Genomic DNA, 22,261 nt, shown 5'->3' on the forward strand with positions numbered 1-22,261 from the left:
AGGTTGGGAGAACCATCAGAACAGCATGTTGGGTAGGAGAAGAGTGATGCTTCCATCTAGCCAGCAGAAATGCTTGTGCAGACAGAACAATTGTAATAGCACAGTGTTGAATCCCACACATTGATAGTGTGTTCTAAAGCAGGGGTAGTCAATGTGGTGCCTTCCAGATGTTTTGAACTAAAATTCCTGTCAGCCCCAGCCAGCATGACCAATGGTCAAGGATGGTGGGAACTGTAGTCCACAACATCTGGAGAGTAGCAAGCGGGCTATGCCTAAATCTTTAAACATTAACTTGGAATATTCTTATATGAGACTGCAGTAAACATAACAATATATGTTTTTTAAAAATGTGTAGAGTTTTCTTAATACTTTTGTAGTTATGGTCACAGAATGGCACTAAAGTTATCCATATACTTCTGAATTAAACCCATGACCTGTTTGTGCCTATGCATGGTAATAATTGTTACCTTATTTGGAAATAATGTTATATTTTTTTAAAAATCATAACACCACAAGGCCGGAGTTCTGGCTATCTATCTATCTATCTATCTATCTATCTATCTATCTCTCTCTCTCTCTCTCTATATATAATATATTATACATTTGCATGTTTGTCATTATTTTTGACAGACATTATTCAGGGTTCTGTAAAGTTATCGCCTTGCAAGGTAAACTACAGGGTCATCTGCTATTATTGTCAGCAAACTGTTTCTGAATTATAGCTTTACAACGTATACAATAACCCAAACCATGGTTCAGCAAGTATGTGATATAGAAGTGATGGAGCTTTATTGATGCCCATAATTTTCCCGCTTTTATGGCAAACAAGAATTCTTATTTATGGCCAAACAGTCAATTCCAGTTACACTGAAGGAACAATGCAGTAATTGCCTCTATTGTAAAATATTATAATTCATTTTTGTTATGTAATAGAACTTGTCCTTGAATTTCAAAGTAACTGGAATTAACTTTTTTTTAGGGGGGGATGCAGATTAAGTATGATATGTGTATCACAATGACTTGTTGGGAAAGTTACATGACTATTCCTGTGCACATTTTCTCACACTATTCATGGAAAACAACATGAAAAGTTTTTGGTAGCTTGCTCTCAAATCCTATAGCAAGAGACTTATTAAAATAAGTGGCAATTAGAATACAGCGGTATCTCTGGTTACGTACTTAATTCATTCCGGAGGTTCGTTCTTAACCTGAAACTGTTCTTAACCTGAGGTGCCACTTTAGCTAATGGGGTCTCCTGCTGCTGCCGCGCCGCTGGCGTGCAATTTCTGTTCTCATCCTGAGGTAAAGTTCTTAACCTGAGGTAGTACTTCTGGGTTAGCAGAGTTTGTAACCCAAAGTGTTTGTAACCCAAAGTGTTTGCAACCTGCATCGTTTCTAACCCGAGGTACCACTGTATCCAAATTGGTACTAGGAGAAAAACGTCCCCAAACAGACTTTAGAGCAGGGTTGGGGAACTGTTGACCAATGGCTGGATGCAGCTCCTGGTCTCCTTTCCTCAGCTCACCTCAACAAAAAAGCCAACTCATGAGGTAGTAGCACAAATAATTTGTTCAAACAGAAGCTTCCCTCCTGGACCCACATTGCCTCCCAGGGGGCAATTTTCATGCAGGCTGCTGCAGAGGTCAATGTTGATCATAAAGCACTTAAGGTTAGACGAAGATTCCCACTTGTTTGAGCAGGAATGTTTTTCTAAGCAGCATTTCTTTGTTTCTGTAAGTCAGCAAAGCTTAGCGTAAGACCAGTTTTCCTTCCCTAATGATACTGTCTTGGCTTCAAAAGGATTGGCAATTGGATAAAAATATGATAACCCCCCCGCCGCCGCCGCCAGTGGGTGCCATCATCTTTTGTTCATTTGTGGCACATTTGTCCATTTGTGCTGTGGACATGCTAGATTAAAGAACAAAAATCTGGCAAATATCCTTTTTGTGATTAGCTTATAATTTTAATAAGATTTGTCACCACAAATGCATATGCCTTTTACTCCTGCTCATAAAAATGCATAACCTAGGTATGATTCCATACCCACCTGCACTCCCAACCCTTTGCTTACTTGCATGAAGAAGTTAGAAGTTCACAGGGTTATTTGCTCATCTGAATATAATTTAATTCAGTAAATGAGTATGTACAATGATTGTACTGGTGATTCTGTAGGTAGATTTTGCGAATCTAAACCTTGAAAATTTCACTGATATCAAGCTTCACTACTCATGCACAGGAAACATGAAGGAATTGTGTTTCAGAGCACAGCTATACATTGTATAACACTGATATCCATGAAACGAATACACCCATAAAAGTGGAGATGAATCTTATATCAGTGGTATAGAATGTTAGAAAGTCCTAAGTTGAATCTCTGGCATGAGTGGGGGCTTAGAAAGAATGATTATTCATTCTGAGTTAGACAACTGGATGGAGCAGTGGTATGATTCAGCACGTGGAAGCTTCCAATGTATTGTATTCAGTTTAGTGTCCCAGCACTGGCAGAAAGCTCTTCCTGTGGAAGAGGTAAAGGTAAAGGACCCCTGACAGTTTAAGTCCAGTCACAAATGACTCTGGGGTTGCGGTGCTCATCTTGCTTTACTGGCCAAGGGAGCCGGCGTTTGTCTGCAGACAGTTTTTCCGGGTCATGTGGCCAGCATGACTAAGCCGCTTCTGGCGAAACCAGAGCAGCGCACAGAAACGCTGTTTACCTTCCCACCACAGTGGTACCTATTTATCTACTTGCACTTTGATGTGCTTTCGAACTGCTAGGTTGGCAGGAGGTGGAACTGAGCAACGGGAGCTCACCCCTTTTTCGGGGATTCGAACTGCCGACCTTCCGATCGGCAAGCCCTAGGCTCAGTGGTTTAGACCACAGTGCCACCTACGTCCTGCCTGTGGAAGAGGGACCGAGGTAATAATTATAATAATTTGCCTTACACTGAATCAAGCCATTGGGTTTATCTAGCTCAGTAGTGCTTGGACTGACCAGCAGCAGCTCTCCATGGCCTTAGACAGGGAGTCTCTCCCAGTTCTGCCTGCAGAGGCCACTGGAACCTTCTGCTTACTCTGCGCCGCTGTGCTACATGGGTTGGTAGACTCTTCAGAACAAGGTGAGGGGGAATTGCTGAAAGTCACCTTGATCCATGTTGCACTGACCGAAGCCTCTGCTACATCAAGAAGCCTTAATGGAGGGACACAAAATGGATACAAGCTTTTGTCCTCAAGATTAGATTTTCTTAGGCTCACTATACATGTCATTGAATCACTGAAAAAAGACGGAACAGTGTTTTCCCACATAGAACACTAGGAAAGTCTTCAATTTAATGACATTTACCATGAAAAAAGACATGGTGTCTTATGGCATTCTAAAGACTAATTTAATGAGTTTCTGCTTGCAGAAGCTTACTTCTTAAGGCTGCCTCAAGACTCTTTTTTTTTTTATGTCAGCAGCCTCAAACAAGTAATCCTCTGGAATATTTGCCATTAAAACCATCCTCTCTGTAATGCCCTTCACTTCATCTGGAAAAGAAATCACTGATATTTCCAATGAGGTTTGTAATTGTAAAATATTGCTAAGCGAAAGCTAATCTTCTCAACAAGATTATGTATGAGGAAATATTTCAGTCATTTCCTATGCTGTAAGTGGCAAATCTGTAGCAGAAAACATCTGTAAAGCAAAGATCTTAGAAACAGAAGGAAGTATAGATTCTCATGGCTAACTAAGCATCTCCATACAATATTATCTGTTACTTCAGCCAGTGATGAGATATCAGCTGTTTCTTTTGGATTGCATCCTCTTAAGATTTGATATAGTCCACAGTCCATCCCAGAAAAGGTTTTACAGTTAGGACTCCACTTCTGGGTTTTGTTGCTGGGAAGTAGCTTCCTTGCTATAAAGAAACTTTCCAGTCCTGCAATGTCATTTGCAATTTCTGGAACAGCCAGCTGTTTTGGACTAAAACTCACATCACTCACAACCAACATGGCTAACAGTCAGGAATAGGGATGAAGAACAAATTTGATTAAGTTCACATTTAAAGCCTACAAATTCATACCTTCCGATTCAATAAGCAAACTGAAACAGTTCTTCAGACAAGAAATGTGTACAAAATTGCATGTTACAGTAAAGTGTGCATAAACATGCATATATTTGTGAAAGGAACACACAAACAAATGTGCATTATAATAGAACTGTTTTGCTATACTGGATACAGAAATGTATACATTAGGACAAAATTGTACTAAAATGCAGATTTTTTGGTGAGAACTTTTTAAAAACAAAAATGAACCACAAACTGATGTGGAAATGTGGCAATATTAACTTAAGTTTGGAAATATGAGAAACCGAAGAAAATCAAAATTGATAGATTGACCCTATTCAGGGACAATGGGAGCTGTAGACCAAAGCAATTGAATGGCACCAGACTGGGGAAGGGTGGTCTAGACAGATATCATACTAGAAATAATGGGTTGTGTCCAACAAAGTTGTCTCATTTGTACAACAGAATGTTACCCTCTTCTCTCCCATTCACCAGTGAGGGGAGAGGGAAGTCATTGCGCAAACTGGTCAGCTTGGTTAGATACCACTCACTGCCCCCAGAAACCTAGATACCTGAAACAATAAAGTACTACAAGGATTCCCAGAGTCTGGTCCACCAGCGGTCCACTAGCTTCATTCAGGTGGCCCACAGATTGTCCTTGACTATGGAATTCAGATTGTAACAATATAAGAAATAAAAGAAGTTATAAAAATACATTTAAAAGTCATCTGCAACAGGCAGAAAAATCATTCATGGTCCACCAAGACCCCACAATATCCAAGTGGTTGGGGGGGGTGGGTTAGGGAATTTGGTTAAAAGAGTTGCTCTGCCCATACACCTACACTACCATTTCAGAGAGTCATCCGTGCCTGTGGATGTACTTGCCAAGCAGGATGCCAGCTTGCCATTTCAAGGTCTGAATTCCTCCCATCAAACCCATTGAATGTATTTGGGAGAGACATATAGATGCAGAAATGCAAAACCAGATTTCATGTCACTTGTGAAAATTATTCTGTCTCAGCATCGCCACTATATTGTTGGGTTATTTCTTCATTCCCCCCCCCCCCCATTTTCTTTCTTTCTTCTTTTTTTTCTTTTTTTCTTTTTTCTTTTTTGGTTAGAAGAGTGTTGTTTCTCCACAGTTCAGGGTTACCCCACAAACAAATGGTCTTGGCAACCAGAACATTTGAGATTTCAACAATAAGCATAGTTCTTTGTTCTGTTTCTATTTATACCTTAAGCAATTTTCTGTGTTCTTTTAAAAGGGAGAATTAACCCAAGACATAAAGTAGATTTAAAATCTTTGAAATTATCATTGCATTGTTGCAAGTGTCAGAAATGTAAATTTGTGCAAAATATGTTTTATTTATATGTTCCAAGTAAATTGCTGGTGTGTTATAACTTTTTACTGAAACCTGCATCATTATTTGAAAGAACTCTTAAGCTTCAAGAATTCAAATTTCCTGGAACTAAAAAAACAACAACACCAATCTTTTTCAACATAGTTACACATTACAGATCGCAGCCATGGACAAGATAATAGCTCTTTAACTTTAACAGAGAGTGTATGAGACAACTGTTTTGTTTGAAATCAGTGGTTTGTTCAGAGCAAAATAGCTCGCAAGCCACAGTAATTCCATCGAAGTCCATTAAGTTTTGATTCAGACAGATATGACATTGAGCAAGACTTTTCAAATGTTGGGAAACAGTTACACATCTGTATTCAGTGTGTGAAATTGAACATGTGACCTTTTCAAATAACCGCTGTAATAGCTGTGCCTGCTTGCTGTGTAACATTCAAGTTAGGAACTTGCACTTCTGTCCTACAGGAGATGCATGCGCACCTTTAAAAAGTAAAATATAGGGTGAAGCAAGAATACATTGTAGAAATCCTATGTAATTTGTAAGCTTGTATCTGATCTTTGTTTCAGCAAGACACCCAGCCTATTTACTTGGCTAAGGGGCAAAAGTACATATGACTATGATTTCTTGGCCTTGTTTCACCAATACTGTACTCAACATCCTAAAGCAAGTTAACTGAATTTCTCAGAAAGTACTAAACCATATACAACCAAGTATTGTGACTAGGATCTGCAGTTTTGATTAAAAAGATAGGATCCCCTTGATTCCACGCTACGTCTTCTGCTAGGAGAGTAGAGATAACCTTGTCATTTGGGGCTCAGCTATTGCCTTTTGCTCTGGATCCTCTTAAGCTTCATAATTCAACGTTAGAACCATTATTTTTATGTTACGTTTATTCAGTTGACTACGCTTCTGCACTGTCTGCTTGTTCTGATCAAAAATCAGTTAATAATCTTAGCTTTTTGGTTTATTAATTTGGTGTGTGCTGATCTGCAGAGATTGTTTTTTGACAATTCTTTATTTCACCCCATGTTAATGCTGTTCACAGGAATTCTATGTACACAAAAGCTTTTGATTTAGCAGAAGCTCCTATGTATTTTTGCAACTTCCTATCCAAAACACTGTGCATTTCACATGCTATTCCACCCTAAACCTCTGGAGTAAATTATCAAGGGGTTGTCAGGGAAGGCAACAAACGTGGAAAAAATATTTGTGTTAAGGCCTTTCTTCAATTTGAAGGGTACCTTGTGTTCTTAGCCAGGCTGTGAAAGCATGTGCTAACCGTATGGGGAGTTGAGTGAGCATAGATTGCAAGTTGGCAATAAGAGTCTTGCTGTTCAGTAGCAGAAGTAAGTGTTGACTCTTCAAGTTTCTAACATACAAATTTCAGTTTGACGTATCTAATGAGCTTCTGGGGTACTCACTATAGCAGGGGTGGCTAACCCTTTTCCTGCTCAGGGGCCACATTTAGGTTGGCCAACCATTCCAAGACCATATGCCAGTGTGCCTGTGCAACTGGTTGTGACCAAACTGGTTGTGCGCATTCATGCACGCCCACTGGTACACAAAGATACACACCACAAGTATAGCACACAAAAACCCACACTGACAGACACACATGAATGCACTTAGCTTACGCTTACATTTATTTATTTCTAAATTAATTCTTACTCACACTTCATTGTTACAAAGAAAATACAACACAGAAGTAGATAATTCACAATGCCAACAACCAATAAAACAGTAAGACATAGTAAACTTTGGCATAATAAGTTTTCCTCCCAGCCCAGTGCTGTCATGGGGAGGAAGTTATGGACTGCCAAACCACTTGAGATAGCCATAGATTTGCCCCTGTACACATGCATCACACCATGGAGCTGATGTGCAAGTTTGCACTTCTCAGGTTGCATTGGAAGCACTAAAAGTGCAATAATAACTTCAGATACCATATAATGTAGAAAGAAGGGGAAATTGGAAGTGAAAGTATTTAAGAACTGCTGGTCAACAGTTTCTGAGGTCAATAATTTTTGTGAATGACTGAAGAACCCAGTCATTGCTAGTTTCACATCTCCTAAACAAAACATATCTGATATTTGGGAAAGTGCATTGTCAGCTGACCTCATAAATTTGGTACATGCTTGTGCTGTGGTTTTAATAATTGCACTGAATGAAAAATGGAGTTCACATATAGTGTATTAAATGTGGGTTGATTTTAATCATGGGCCAGGAACCTCTGATCTGTGGGACTAATTAGGCTCACAAGACTGTTTGGACCAAGCCATGCCCACCAACCCCACACCTGACATCAGAAAAATAAGTAACTCTCTCTTGAAAGGAGTTTGCAGGCACTGGCAATCACCTGAGTGTTGGTGCTTGCAAACCATCATGGGCAAAGGAAAATACACATCATGTGTAGCCATACCCACATGTCAAAGTTGACCTACAGGGGTCAATTTCCTACTTTGATTTAAATCAAGGCAATTTGAATTATGATTTAAAGCAGCAAGAAGAAAAGGCTGATTTGAACAACTGGTTTTAATAAAGGTTTATACTTTGGTTACCACATATTTTTTTTTCAGATACTTCCTAAACAGTGTTATCTGACCACTAAAGCATGTTGATCTGCAATTAAATAAAATACTGTTTTACAGTTTATTTCTGCAGCCAGGTCTTGCAGCTCCTTGTTGCACTGAATTCATTTTGCACATTTCCATTTTTCGCCTATAGGGATCTTTAAAAATATTCTCTTATAGGCACATCTTGCAGCCAACACCTATCTGAGGTTAAATACAGAAACATGGGGACTCTGCAGTGGACAATTTTGTCCTTTCTTCTTCTTTCTTGCTTTGCTGTTTTCCTCTGCCCTCACCCAGCACTACTCTCACAAAAACAAAGTAGCAAACAGAAATTAAATGCCCATGTCTGAAAGGCAGAAATAAGAACTAATAGTTATTGGACAGATTATTTTATCAGGGGACAATGAAATTCCAGTGTTTGGTAGCTATACTTATTCATATTGGAGAAATGATCAGATTGGTTCTTCATTTATATGAAAAATCTGCCTTTAACTCAAACTATCTAGTAGAGGCACTGATTCAGTTCAGAGGCTTAACTGTAGGGCTGACATACTAATACAGTGGTGCCTCGCAAGACGAAATTAATTCGTTCCGCAAGTTTTTTCTTCTTGCGAGTTTTTTGTCTTGCGAAGCACGGTTTCCCATAGGAATGCATTGAAAATCAATTAATGCGTTCCTAGGGAAACTGCTTGCCAGGCTGGCGGTGCGGAGAAGGGCTTTTCTCCGCACCGCAAGCCTTCAGGACAGGTACGGGAACAGAGGGGAAGGCGGCGGGAGGAGGTCCGAGGACAGTGGGGAAGACGCGCTGCGCTTCCCCGCTGTCCCGGAGATTTCCCTATGGGCTGTCGTCTTGCGAAGCAAGCCCATAGGGAAATTCGTTTTGCGAAGCGCCTCCAAAACGGAAAACCCTTTCGTCTAGCGGGTTTTTCGTCTTGCGAGGTGTTCGTCTTGCGGCGTACCACTGTACCCATGTTGTTTAGTATTAACATAGTTATTATTCAAGAGAAACTTAATTAAATCCCTGTGTTTTAAATTTATTGATTTTTATCCATGCTGAATATATTTATTTTGGTTAAAAGGTGGGGTGTGCAGAAAAGAACTTTGAATTCTGTGGCTGATGTAAAGATTAATAGCAGGTGGCCTTTTAGGAAACTTTCAGATTGATTCTAATGTTCCAGTTGTTACGTCCATAATGAACAGATTTTTCCCACCCTGCCCTTTGTGCGCAATATGGGGCTGTAATTGAGTTCATATTTTTCACCCAACCTTTCAGCTGTAATTAATATTTTATTATATCAGATTTTATCACTAAATAGGCTAGCAGCAAGATATTGTGCCACACGGAGGAGTTTTTTTAAGGCACTAGTGACTTGCTGATGCCAAGCCACTTTTTGTAATGACTTATGGTTGAGAGAACACAAAGCACATTTATGGTACCCAGCTAATATTCCAAAGCAATTTATGACTGATCTTATCTAGATCACAGCCAGAGCAAGAAAAAATAATGTTACAGAAACTGAATATTCATCACTGAAATCTAGCATATGTGGCACATTACAAAAATAAATAAATGCTGTTTTCTCATTATTGCTTTTTATGAACAAAGTCTGGTTAGGTCAGGTGACTTTTCTGTAATAGGGTATCCAAGCTTTTCAAAGTGACATGAACCGTGAACACCTATCTAGTATGACAAATTTTAATGCAAACAATTACTGCTTCGCATACATTCAGGTTTGAACTTAATGCATTTGTTTCACTAAAATGCTTGTTGGTTCTGTTTGTCTATAGTCTAGTTTTCATGACGTAAAATAATCTAGAATATAAATTTTAAAGAATATTGACACAGGCGGAAAGTACTGATTTCATTGGGCAACATCCAGTGGTGTCTGCTTGCATGTGCACTGGAAATCTGCTTGTTTAACATACATGCAGTTTCTCTTCTGCCCCCTCCCAGCCCTCCCTATGTGTCCCCCAAATCTGCTCCAGGGGGTCCCCCAAATCTTCCAAAGCAGATTTGGGATGTGAACATGCCTAGAGGGCTGCAGGAGAAAGGAGAGATAAGAGAAGCACCAGTGTATGAGCAGATGCCCACTTGCAATATATTGGATCTCACCCACTGGCCTAAATTTAGTGACAATTGATTTCCTTAATAATCAACCCATTGTAACTCAGTTCAGACATAACTGACAGGTTCAAAAGACAGAGAAGAGGAACTAATTCATTTTCTTCACCCTGCACTGAATAAGTGATTGATACAGAAATGAAAATGTTACCGTTTCTGTTTCCCTTTAAATAGACAAAAAGTTTTAAAGTACTAATATTTATAATTTCCACAGCAATCCTGAGTAGCATGACACAAATCGCAACTGTCAGGTCTATTGCAGCATGCCTTGGCAGATTTTGACTAGTTAACGGAAGCCAAGGGTTTCTATGCTAGGACATTGGCCCATAATATGTTCAGAAGGGTGCTGCAGCACGCTTTGAAAGGCAGAACTGTTATATTTTCCTAGGCTGGGCAAATGAATTATTGCCACATTATTTGACATTATAATGTAGGTACTGGATTGTGCCACTGAAAATCATTTTTTCTTGTATTTTGCTAAAACCTAGCATTCAGAAGAGATGTGCAGTGGCAAATATATGCAGCTTTTGAAGCTCCCCAGGCTCTTCTGCAATCAAGATATCATATAAACAAGCATTTTCCCTCCCTGGAGAAGTGAATAATTGATCTCATTCTCATAGAAACGCCCTTCTGGCAGCGTGTGGGGGGAAATACCTCCACCTTCCAGTGATGATCCACTCTCCTTTATAGGAGAACCATAGGGATTTCCTGTCTGTATGCATAGGAATGCTAAGGAAAGGCTTTGCTTGGATCTCTTTTTGGCAGAAAATCCCCTTTGTAAATAGTGACTTTTAAATCTTTGAAAATATTCATGTGAAACAGTTGGGCAGTCACAAAGAAGCTTAAGGGTTGCATGTAAAAAGTAGATGCCATCCCTGCACTCTCCCTCCCTCTGGACTAGGACTCTGAAAATAAATCTTATCCTAGCTACTTGAGAGTTTGTATTGGGCATTTATCTCTAGAGGCTGAAATTAAGCCATCTTTTATTTCCTCCTCCTGAAAGGCTACATGGGCATTTCTCCTTAGCTTTATTTGTGGAGTCGGTCTTTCTGTAGTCAACTAGAGGGGGAAATATTTTGGCCTCCTCGTCTCTGCTTGCCCTGTTTCAGAGATTTATAGTGCCCAGAGTTTGAATAAAGAGCATCAGCTTAATTCCAGTTGCTGCTGAATATATTACAATGCAGCTAAGAAAAAGAGCTGCAACGGATAGTACTTGCAGCATATAAGCTTTTGAAGAGTGCAAATCCTAGTTTGCAGATATACTTATTGCTGGCAACTTGTAGTAAAAAAAAAATCTGTGTTTTGAAGCCCTCAGGTAATGATTATTATGGAGTCTTCCCAATTCTCTACAACTAAAATGTAATACCTAGTTTTTGGAATGTAAGTATTCCAATAAATGGCTTCAGGATGCACAAAGACAAAATGTCTTCAAGTCACAACAGCAGTCGAAACAACTCAGGCCCCCTCCACACAGGTTTTTGACAGTGTGTGTATTCAGCAACAACCACATACACTTTCAATGTATGTTTTTAACAGTTATGTTCTGCTCCTCTTCCTGCTTCAAAAATGTTCTATTCTGCCACATTATTGACTATGCACTGTCCTCCTTTGACTCCGCCCTATCCTTTGTTTGCCTTCCTCTTCCTCTGATTTTATTTTTTCATCAGGGGAAGTTAGTTGTGCTATGATGGCATACCACCACTTGTGGTCTTTAGATTGAGTCATGGTGCCATACCGCCCTGCCTGGTATTCAGCAAGATTGAGCCGCAATTTGCAGAACATTCAAAAGGAGCACAGAATCACACACTTCCCTCTCTGGTAAAAAGAGGTATTATTTAGAGTTTGTGGGGACTTTTCACCTTGTCCCGTTCCAATTCCCACTCCCAACCTCACATGTGTTGGAAAGCAGTGCTTGGAATCCTGCAATGGAGTGTTTTCTCTCCCCCAACCCTATTACCTGTCAATGTTCCTGGTTGCAACAGGTATTCACACCATTACTGTCCATTGCTGCCTGGAAGGTGGTTCTGCTGTGATGCTATGCCTGCTCCTGGTCCCATATAATGACTCCCAGAGAAACCTGGAGAGGGAGAAAAGTGAGACAGGCAGACAGGTGGAGAAAAGCACACACTCTGCCCCATCTTTTCCAAACCGACAAATTGCTACTTCTAGTCCAAGTGAGTTGATAAAATGGATTAACAAGGCCAGGCTTGAATAAGCAGAAGTCTCACAAGGGAAGACAGAGAGAAACTTGCCATAGGCAGCCTTTCTCTGGCTTTTAAGGTTGCCATACTTACCGGGGGGCGGGGGGAATCAAGAGACTGCTGGGATGAAAGCTGCATTACCGGACTTAACTAGAAAAAAGTTGACACTAAAAAGATAAACAGCACAATCCATCAGGAAATTGTCCTTCTCAAGCCTCACTGAAGTCATAGCAGTTCAAGACCTTACGTTGCAGTCTTCCCATTAAGGTCACATGGACTTTCACAGGCGAATGCCCCACTGGATTGTGCCCAAAGAATCCTATAGTACCTTAAATGTCTGATCAGTCTATTGTGGCAAGAGCTTTTATAAATAAAAGCCTACTTCATTAGAATTGTGAGCTAGAAGGAAGATTTTTTTTAAAGCAAAGGAACGCAATGAGACCTAAGGACAGCACAAATGCAAACGAGACTTCGTTATTTATGTTGCATGAGACATGGCAGGTGATCTGTGTTTGTTGCAAACCAAATGTGATTTTGCAAAAGCATTTGTTTCGTTGATCTGTTATTTGGGCACATTCTACCTTAGTGTGGGCTTTATTTCACATTTTAGTTAAAATGCAAAAGGTTAGACTAATAGGCACAATGTAACTTTAGACAATGGGAAGATATGGTTAACACACTGCAGGAATATTGAGATCTGGATCGGTGATGGGTTTTATCAAGCTTAAACCTAAAGATTTCTTTCTGGCTGGTGCTATATTATTATATATTACCAGGAAGCATTTCCAGCAGTGAGATTTACAGAAGGGTTTTAGATTATGACTGTAATTCAAAGGATCTTATAAATGTCATTAGCAAGATGATCTCATTTATACACATTTAAAACATATAACTCATAAAATGCTGTCAGGTTATAGTTGACCCAGGTACTTACAACGTGTTAATTTACATCAAGAAGAGAGTCCTGTGTGGAAATGGGGCAGTAGACAGGATTTAGCCATTTTTCATTACCACTTGGACTTTGATAAAGGGGAACAGAAAAGAGCTTTGTGACCTTTTGGTGCTTAAATTATTAAAGAGAAAATAGGTTTGAGGTCTGGTTGCTCACAAATCTAATTTGTCTTTTAGAGTAAAGATTAAAAGATATTTGGGGCTTGAAATTGCTCTAGTCAACTAGGTTCTTTCTTTAATGTGTCAAAGGAAGAATTCAAGCATTTAGAATGAGGTGTATATGGGGTATTGTGTGTAGAATAACTAGTATGAGCTGTTCAGGATAAAACGCCCTGAAAGCCAATTCTATTTCAATAATTTGAAAGACGCATTATGAATGGATTCTACCTGTGTAATTAAGATCAGCTTTCAGTCAGGTTAATAAAATAACTGGACTTGTTATTAGAGCTTGTGGGAGTAAGAATTGTGCATTTGATTTTATTCTCTTGGTTGCTAGATTGGCAACTGTGGATTTTATCCAAAAGCAGTTAGTAGCAAGTAATTTGTTGGAGGTCAGTACAGTTGCCTATATTTTGCAATGGAGACAAATAGCAACTATATCGGAGCAAAGCTATTTTACCCTGGGCTAAATGTGGAAATGTGTAATAGGCAGAGATTAACAGGACAATTCTATACTCCCATTTACACTGGTGAACTCTTACGTTGTCACGATGCTGATACAGTCATACCTCGGGTTGAAGTTGCTTCGGGTGGAGCGTTTTCGGGTTGCACTCCGCGGTGACCCAGAAGTAACAGAACACGTTACTTCTGGGTTTCGCCGCATGCGCAGACGCTCAAAATGACGTCATGCGCAGAAGCGGTGAATCGCGGCGCGCGCAGACGCAGGTTGCGTTCGCTTCAGGATGCGAACGGGGTTCCGGAACGGATCCCATTTGTATCCAGAGGTACTTAACAGTATAACATACGTATAACATATACATATACAGCATAACATATAACCCTAACTTCTAACAAAGAAGTTATGTTGTTTAACATCTTTATAAACGGCTTGAATTGAGGAGTGATCATCAAATTTGCAGATAACGCCAAACTGGAATGGGTAGCAAATGCTGCAGAAGACAGAATCGGAATTCAGTATGGCCTTAACTAACCTTTGTTAGTTTGGGCCCAAACTAACAAAATGAATTTCAATAGGGACAAATATAAGGTTCTACCCTTGGCCAGGAAGAACCAGCTCCAAAAATATAAGATGGGGGACAACTGGACAACTAGGGGGGCTTGGTAGACCACAAGCAGCAGCAAAAAAAAAAAGCTAATGCTATTCTAAGGTGGATCGACAGAAGTATAGTGTCCCAATAAAGGGAAGTCATAGTCCCGTTCTATTCTGCCTTGGTCATACCACACCTGGATTACTCTGGACACCACAATTTAAGAAGAGTATTGACAAGCTGGAATGTGTGAAAAGGAGGTTGACTGAGATGATCAAGGATCTAGAAACAAAGTATTTAGTTTTAGGCTGCATAAAAATAGACCTCTGCACAAATATGTGAACATTTAGCAAATGTGAGCACTATTTCAGATCTTCAGTGCTCTCCCGTGATTGCAGAAATCGATTTGCAGCAGGAAAGCAGATTGGTTTTCATTTATTGCTGAAATGTTCATGATTTCAGTTCTTCAAATGCATTGTGAGCAGAACATGCGAGAGTTGTTTTTTTCTCATTCCAGTTTTAACATCTGGTATATTGTTAACAGTTGAACAAAGTGCTTACAAGCTACAGTGCAGGAGTTCCTTTTCAGGTTACCAATTGATAACCTTGAGCTATTTATTTTGGCTTCCAGAAAGTATGCTGTGTTTCTAGATAACTAACAAGTTGCAGTCAAACTTTTTAAAAAAGACCATGTTGATTAAAATATTAAAGGGTCCATAAACAATCATAAGCTTAGTTATTAATTGATCAGATCAGGTCCGCTTATTTTTATCTAGTCATCAAACCATCACAAAACCAAAGTTTAACATAATATCAATTTAGAAAAAAATAACTGAAACCCAGATATACAGCTTAAACATAAAAATCCCACTTTGCTGCAACACCAAGAAAGAATTAGACAAATAATTATGTGTGGACAGGGTGAATAAATGATTATATATTTGTTCCCAGCCCAAGAACTGAGGAAAATGTCACCCTGCAACATAGACCCACTGTCCTAAGGACACCCACAATGCCACCAGACCTCATGCTATGGGTGATGACTCGAGTACCCTTACTCCCATAATTCCTCAGGATGACTGAGAATTAAATTATTATCTTTTCCTTACTTACCTTCATAAGACAAATCAACAAAAACTGTGTTAAACTGTGAAGTAGGGGAAAATAGGGAGTCCCAAGTGTCAGTCATGGATCCACCCAAATTATTATTCAGTGCCATAAAAGGCAGCTAGCTAAAGCCCATACTAAAAAGGGAGGGAGGGGGGTGCTGCAAAGGCAAATGGGAGGGAATAGAGGAGGCGGAACAGCCTTAAATACCAGTGGTCTCAATGGTCATCCCAAGTCTCTTTCCCCTAGGAGAGGGTAGGGCAAACTTGACCCCATAAAGAACGGGAACACAATTCCCTGGCAGTTCACAACATGCACATTTTGAAACAGTTACTAACAAGTAAGTCTCTTAGACCAGCTCACTACTGCAGTATTCCTCTTATTTATTATTTTCCTGTGAATTTGACCGTCATACCATTTCATTCAAACAAGGCAAATGGCGTAAAGTAGAGTATTTATAGCCTCGTACCTACTCTCTGTTCACAAAAATATGTGTAGCACCTTTTATTACCAATGAAACGTATATTTCTTACCTGGGAGTACTCAAAGGACATATTTCTAACCAGTTTATCTATGAAATGCTTTAACAACTTTATGGTGTATACCATTTCCTTCTGTGTATTTAAAAAGGAAGAGACATGTGCTTTATAGATGCAGTTCTTGAATGATAACTTTATTTCACTCTGTTCCTTGCTTTCAAACATAACATATTTTATCGTAAATACTGGGTCATGTGATTCAAAATTACATTTTGCATACTCTAAATTAACCCAGCATTATTTTTTTGTCTTTTCTTTCTCCTCTTCCACCCTCTCCTCCTTTTCATTTTTCATTTTTTTAGTGTCTACCAAATAGTGGTTGAGGAAGAGCGTCCTCGCAGAACCAAGAAAACAACTGAAATCCTGAAATGCTATCCAGTACCAATCCACTTCCAGAATGCTTCACTTTTGAACTCTCAGTATTATTTCGCAGCCGAGTTCCCGGCCAACAGTATTCAGTCTTCTCAGACTTTTACAATTGGTGACAACAAAACCTACAGTGGCTTCTGGAACACTCCTCTTCTCCCTCATAAAAGCTATAGTATTTATTTTCAAGCTGCCAGCAGAGCCAATGGGGTAAGTTTTAGGACGTTGGTTTGAAGCGATATTCATGTGTGAATAGACCACAGGTTGTCTAATTTTGGTGCCAAATAGACAATGGAAAAAAGAAATTGAATGTTTTTCTTTGCATAGTTCTGTATTGGCCAGGCCAGTCATTCTTGGGAGGGAAATGGAGCCAGTGGGAGGAAGCACATATTTCTGTCAATGGTTAAGAGCCTAGGCAATCATTCCTTACAAAATTACTGTCATTCTGTCCTCTTTTCGATCATGCTGCTCCTATTAAATGATTTTCGCTTTTATACTTGGCTTATTCTGCTGCATTATATTAGCTTGCATTGGCTTGTGCTGCCATTTTCAGTCTTGATTGCCCTGACTTAAGACACAAGCCTTTTCTCTCTCTCTCTTAAAGAGTTTAAAAGAAATAAGTTGATGGAGCCAGAGTGAAAAGTGCATAAAAGGTCCAGCCTTTGCAGGTCGCTTTTAATCCAGCTTCTACATTCTAGAATTGTTTTCCATTTCAGGACAGACCTACCCCGAGCCCTTCAACTCTTGATAAGCTTTGGCTGTCTCCCCTGACAGCAGGGAAATGTTTTCTGCCAAATAACATAATGGCCCCTCTTTTACAGTGCACTGACAGTGCAGAAATGTGAAACACCATTGATTTTTGTTTGCTTTCTTACATTGTCTAGCATGTTGCTTGGAACTGTGTAGCTGACTGTAAAGAAAAGAAAATATCCCAAGGTCAATGTGTTGTAAAAGGAGGGGGGTGGAAAGTACACATATCATGTCTAATAACATCTCATTCATCTTCTAGGTTAATATTAAGTGAAGTATTGATGTTACATGCCCAAGTGCATTTTCCTTTGGTTGTCCATAGCAGGGAAATACATTGACTAGTGTAGGAGGCTATTAAGCTTGAAACCAAACATGTAAAAGTTGGTACTGATTTTAGATCTTGGCAGTATTTTAAGCAGAAGCAATGTATTATATTCTTGCTGTGGATGTAAACTAGCAAATGACCTTTTCTTTCTTTATCTGGCATAGGAAACAAAAATTGACTGCGTCAGAGTGGCCACAAAAGGTATGCTTCCACTGTGTCTTCTTAGCCTTAAATCTGTCAAATTGTGTATCATAATATACATGGCTAAATACACATATCCAATTCTGCCATTTTAACAATATTTTTAAGTATTATTTATTTAAGCATAAGAGTAAGACAATGAATGGCTGAGTTTGTTTAATTTAAAAAGGTGGTGAAAGCCTAATTTCCACTCATATTTCAATTGTCCAGCAAAAGTTTAAAAATAATTGGGAGTTTTCACATTTTTTGGTGCAGAGTAGCTATGCCTATTGGTGTTCCTAAACATTGATATAGTAGGTTGAGAAAACAATAATTATTTGTCATTCCTGTTGCTCACTCTAGGATTGCAAGAGGTTTGCTTCAGCATCCTCTCTCAATAAGGCAGTCAGTGGTTGAAGCACAAAATTTATGGTGGTCTGATGACCTCCATTTGTGACTGTGATATAACTGTTGGGCTGTTGTAATGAATTGTATATTAGGATTGTTCGAAAGTTTCATATGCGAAATGTGATAGTCCATCTGCTTACATGGGTGGGGTGTTGGGAACACATTACACTTGTGCTCCCCTGCAGTGACTTCCTGTATTTTTCCAAGTATGATTCAAGGTGAATTGTTTAAAAGAGGAAGTTCTACTTTTGAAGCCTTTCATGGCTTGAGCTTTAGGTACCTAAGAAATGACTTCCTTTCATGTCCTCCAATGGAGTTTCCAAGCTCAGTTTCTTTCATCTGCATTCCCAGTATGACTAAGAAGTGTACAGGCACAGAGACATTATTTGTCATTGCACCCTATTTTGAAATTCCAGTAATCTTGAGTTTCAACAGAGGTCAAACCTGATCACATTCAGGAGTTTCATGATTCAGGAAACAAATCCAAGTCTTCATCCCCTGATTTTGTGGGGCTGAATTGTGAAATGAAATACTGTTTTTAAAAAATAATTTCTTAAGTGAAGAAGAACTACCCACCACTAGTGTGGATTAGTTTCTTAAAAGAAGCTGGAAATATTTGACACAAAGCTTGATTACCACATCAATAAGAAACATAAAGTTGGATCTAGACCTACCATTCCTTAAATGGAAGCTTTCCTTCCATTTGCAGAAGGGAGTTGCATCCACAGAGATTCCTGCTTTACCAGCTGGATGTTCCCACTGGTGGAAGGAGACAATCCCCACCACCACCTACAGCACCCAGCAAGCTCCAAACATAGGGGCCTACAGAGAACAAACAGGCAAAAATTGTCTCCTTGTGTTCTGCGCATAGGAGTGTCCATGAGAGTTCCATTCTGTGCAAATTGTTGCAACCAATTATTTTAAGCAAACTTTGTAAATGAAGTCTTATGTTCAAAGATACTATAGTCTTATCAACCTCTTCATGCAAAGAGTATTCTCTTATCTGCATGATTGTATTGCTTCACCTCATTTTTAAAAGAATAATATAGGTAACTATTTATTATTGGATGTTCTGCATGATGAATAAACATCCAATAGTGTACATACTGCTAGTTGTTTACTATAAAGCGTTACATCACCTCTACATCTTACCAGTTATGTTTCTTCAATCAGTATATCATTCCTGGCCAAGCAGAATTTTGTCTAACTATTGTTCTGGCACTTTAAAAATTAAAATAAAATAAAGAGGAAGAATCTGGTCCAATTTATTATATAAGGCTACACTGGTTTAATAACATCACATGGCAATCTGTGGTTTAAATATTTAAAGATTATTCTGCCATTTATTTCACTATTTGATTGGATTAATTTTTTTACTTATTACATTTGGAAAAAAAGATCATATTTTCTGCAATGAGGTAGCTACCATAGCAACAGATGACATCAAACTAGCCTCTTAGGAGAAAGGAAAGAAGGAAATTCAGCTTTTTATTTAAATATGCAAGTTCATTTTATGTTGTGAAAGCATATTTGCCCACACTTCATAAAATCTCTGGGAAAACCATAGTATTATCAGAGACACCCACCCTGTGAGTTACTGGAAATAAGTGCTCTAAGCTGCATGTCAGGATTAAAAAGCTGCAAAACTTTCTAGGGAATCTTCTACAAATGATCATTACTAACACTGATACCTTTATGAAGATATCCAGTAGATATATCAATTTAACTAACTGCTAAATATCTAGATCAGGCATAGGCAAACTCGGCCCTCCAGATGTTTTGACACTACAATTCCCATCACCCCTGACCACTGGTTAATTGGATTAAAAAGGCCACAACTTTATTGATTTTCAGATGTAGGCAAACCTTGGCATAGGCATTGGGCATGTATCCCTCTCAGCCCCCTGACGGTAAACTGAGGGATGACAGGGCCTGGCTGGGTGGAAGGGTCCACCCCAAAACACATGTTTACACAAATGGGCCAACCCAAATGCTAGGGGAAGCTCTGTGGCCCACTGACCAGCTGCTTCTGACTGTATGGACAGAGACTTCCCCTCAAGACTCCTTTAGCAGGGTACCCTGTAGACACCGCTACTGGTGTGTGTGTGGGGGGGGTCACCACTCCAATCCCCAAGCAGATAGACTGCCCAAGGCCTAAACCACCAAAGTCATGACTAGTGCTACGGGGAAGGTGAAACCTTGCAATTGGAAAATTCCTTCCTAGCAAAGAACTGCAACGGGTTTGTTTTTTTTTAAAAAAAAAACATAGCAAAGCCCTCTAAGCTGGAAAGGAAAGGGTTAGAAGATAAACAGAAAGACAACAGCAGTGCTAAAGGGTGGGCAGGGTGGGTGGCACTCAGAGGCAGACTGGGCTGAGTGGAGCCTGCAAAGCCCAGGCCACCATGGATAGGCTTAATTCAAATGGGGTTGACAGTGCCCACAATGCTCCACGGTGGCCGGGGATGAAATCCCAATGGTTGGGGCCATGTGGCGAGGCTCTAGGGGCAATGGAGGTGCCACAGCAGGCCACAACACCACTTACCATGGAAGAGGGGTAAGCAGCCATTAGCTTAGATTGGCGTATTAGGTTAAGCTAAACTTTCACAGTATTTCTGCCTGTCAAAAAAAGAGGCAGAAACATTGACATGACAAGTCATGACAAGTAGTGGAATGTACACGTTAAAGCATGGAACGTTACATAGCTTACAGTGGAAGAGCAATATGTGGGCAGCAACTAAATATCCCAGGGAGACGCACAGACTTAAAATGGTGTCAGAGACCTGCTTTGGGTGCCCCAATGGTAAGAAGCATTGAAATACAAGTTGTATCTCAGATTATCAAATATTTGCATATTTGTAAAAACAGAACAAAAAAAACCCCCCACCAAGTCTAGTGGCTCTCATATCAACAAAGAGACAAGTGGAGGTTTCTAGATTAGTAAATAGGGATTCAGTGTGTAGTAAGGCAGGTAGCAATTGATGCCAAATGTGAAAACAGCAGCTTGTCTGGAAGCTGCTCTGACAGACAGATGGAATATAGCAGAACCCACCTTTCAGGTGTTCCTAAGGAGGCAGTTATAAGTGGTACTGCATTCTCCACACCTCCCAGTTGCAGTGTTGTAATTGATGGTTGTGCCTACTAAGCAGCCCAGGTTTGAATCTCATTTTGTCTAATGAAAGCATCTCCATCTCTTGTTGAAAGTGAGCATTTGTCAATCTTAATTAGTGAGCTGTATTGTTATATCACAGGTTGAATTTGAGAAAGTCAGAAATAAAAGTATTGGAATCAAGAGACAATTCACCAGTTGAGCTTTCTACACACAAACTCTGGTATTAGCTTTCTTTGCTTTCTGGTTAGCAGCTGACTCCCAAGTTGAGAGAGGTGTTTATTATGTAGAGCAGCACAAGGACAATGATGACAATTAAAGTGAGTCAACAATTGGAAAGTGTTTATTTGAATGTGCAAATAATTTAATGTTTATAACCACTAATTTCAGTGCCAGTGCCCATTTCTGTATCTCTTCATAGTTTCCTACTGAGGCAGTCAATCATGCAACAAAAGGGTAGACAAATGGACAGGAAAAAATCCCACTCATTAAATATATTATGAGGGATGGATACCTTTGCAACCACCAGAAATACAGTTGCTGTGTGAGCTAGAGTGTATCTGAAGACGTACACCTCTGTAAACCTCTACTTTGTAACTTGCATAGTCTGAACAACCTGACCCCTAAATTGTTATGGGTATGCTGAGCAGCATCTCAGGCACAAGCAGCACTCGAGACATACAAGATTTTTCCAAGCATCAAAAGGAAGTGTGTAGGCTTAAACTGGAGATGAGCAGGTGGAAACGTCAGACATGCCCTCTGCCCTCTCATCTTCCCTTGTTGATCAGGAAGGTCTAAAGGGCACTTGGAAAGTGTTGATCACCTTTCCTACCTGGGCATTTATATTTCCACAAGAGCCAACATCAGTGATGAAATCCAAGCATCTACTGAGCTCTGCAAGTGCAGCTTTCTCTCGATTGAAGCTCAGAGTGTTTGAGAATAGGGACATTCGCAGGAAAACCAAAATGCTTGTTTACAAAGCTATTGTACTACCAACTTTACTATACGCTTGTGAAA

The 22,261-nt window shown here is 39.6% G+C and overlaps 1 protein-coding gene across 28 annotated transcripts in view; it reads left to right on the forward strand.

Moving 5' to 3' along the window:
• PTPRM (protein tyrosine phosphatase receptor type M) overlaps window positions 1-22,261 on the forward strand; it is a 395,597-nt gene that overhangs the window by 227,805 nt on the left and 145,531 nt on the right. For all 28 annotated transcript variants that reach the window (XM_083518504.1, XM_083518498.1, XM_083518477.1 and 25 more), the window contains 2 exons: window positions 16,412-16,685; window positions 17,715-17,751. In XM_083518504.1, coding sequence (XP_083374630.1) covers window positions 16,412-16,685; window positions 17,715-17,751 — 311 coding nt within the window. The remainder of the gene's footprint in view (window positions 1-16,411; window positions 16,686-17,714; window positions 17,752-22,261) is intronic.

Source organism: Podarcis liolepis (assembly GCF_965112155.1).
Source record: "Podarcis liolepis genome assembly, chromosome: 8".
Taxonomy (NCBI): domain Eukaryota; kingdom Metazoa; phylum Chordata; class Lepidosauria; order Squamata; family Lacertidae; genus Podarcis; species Podarcis liolepis.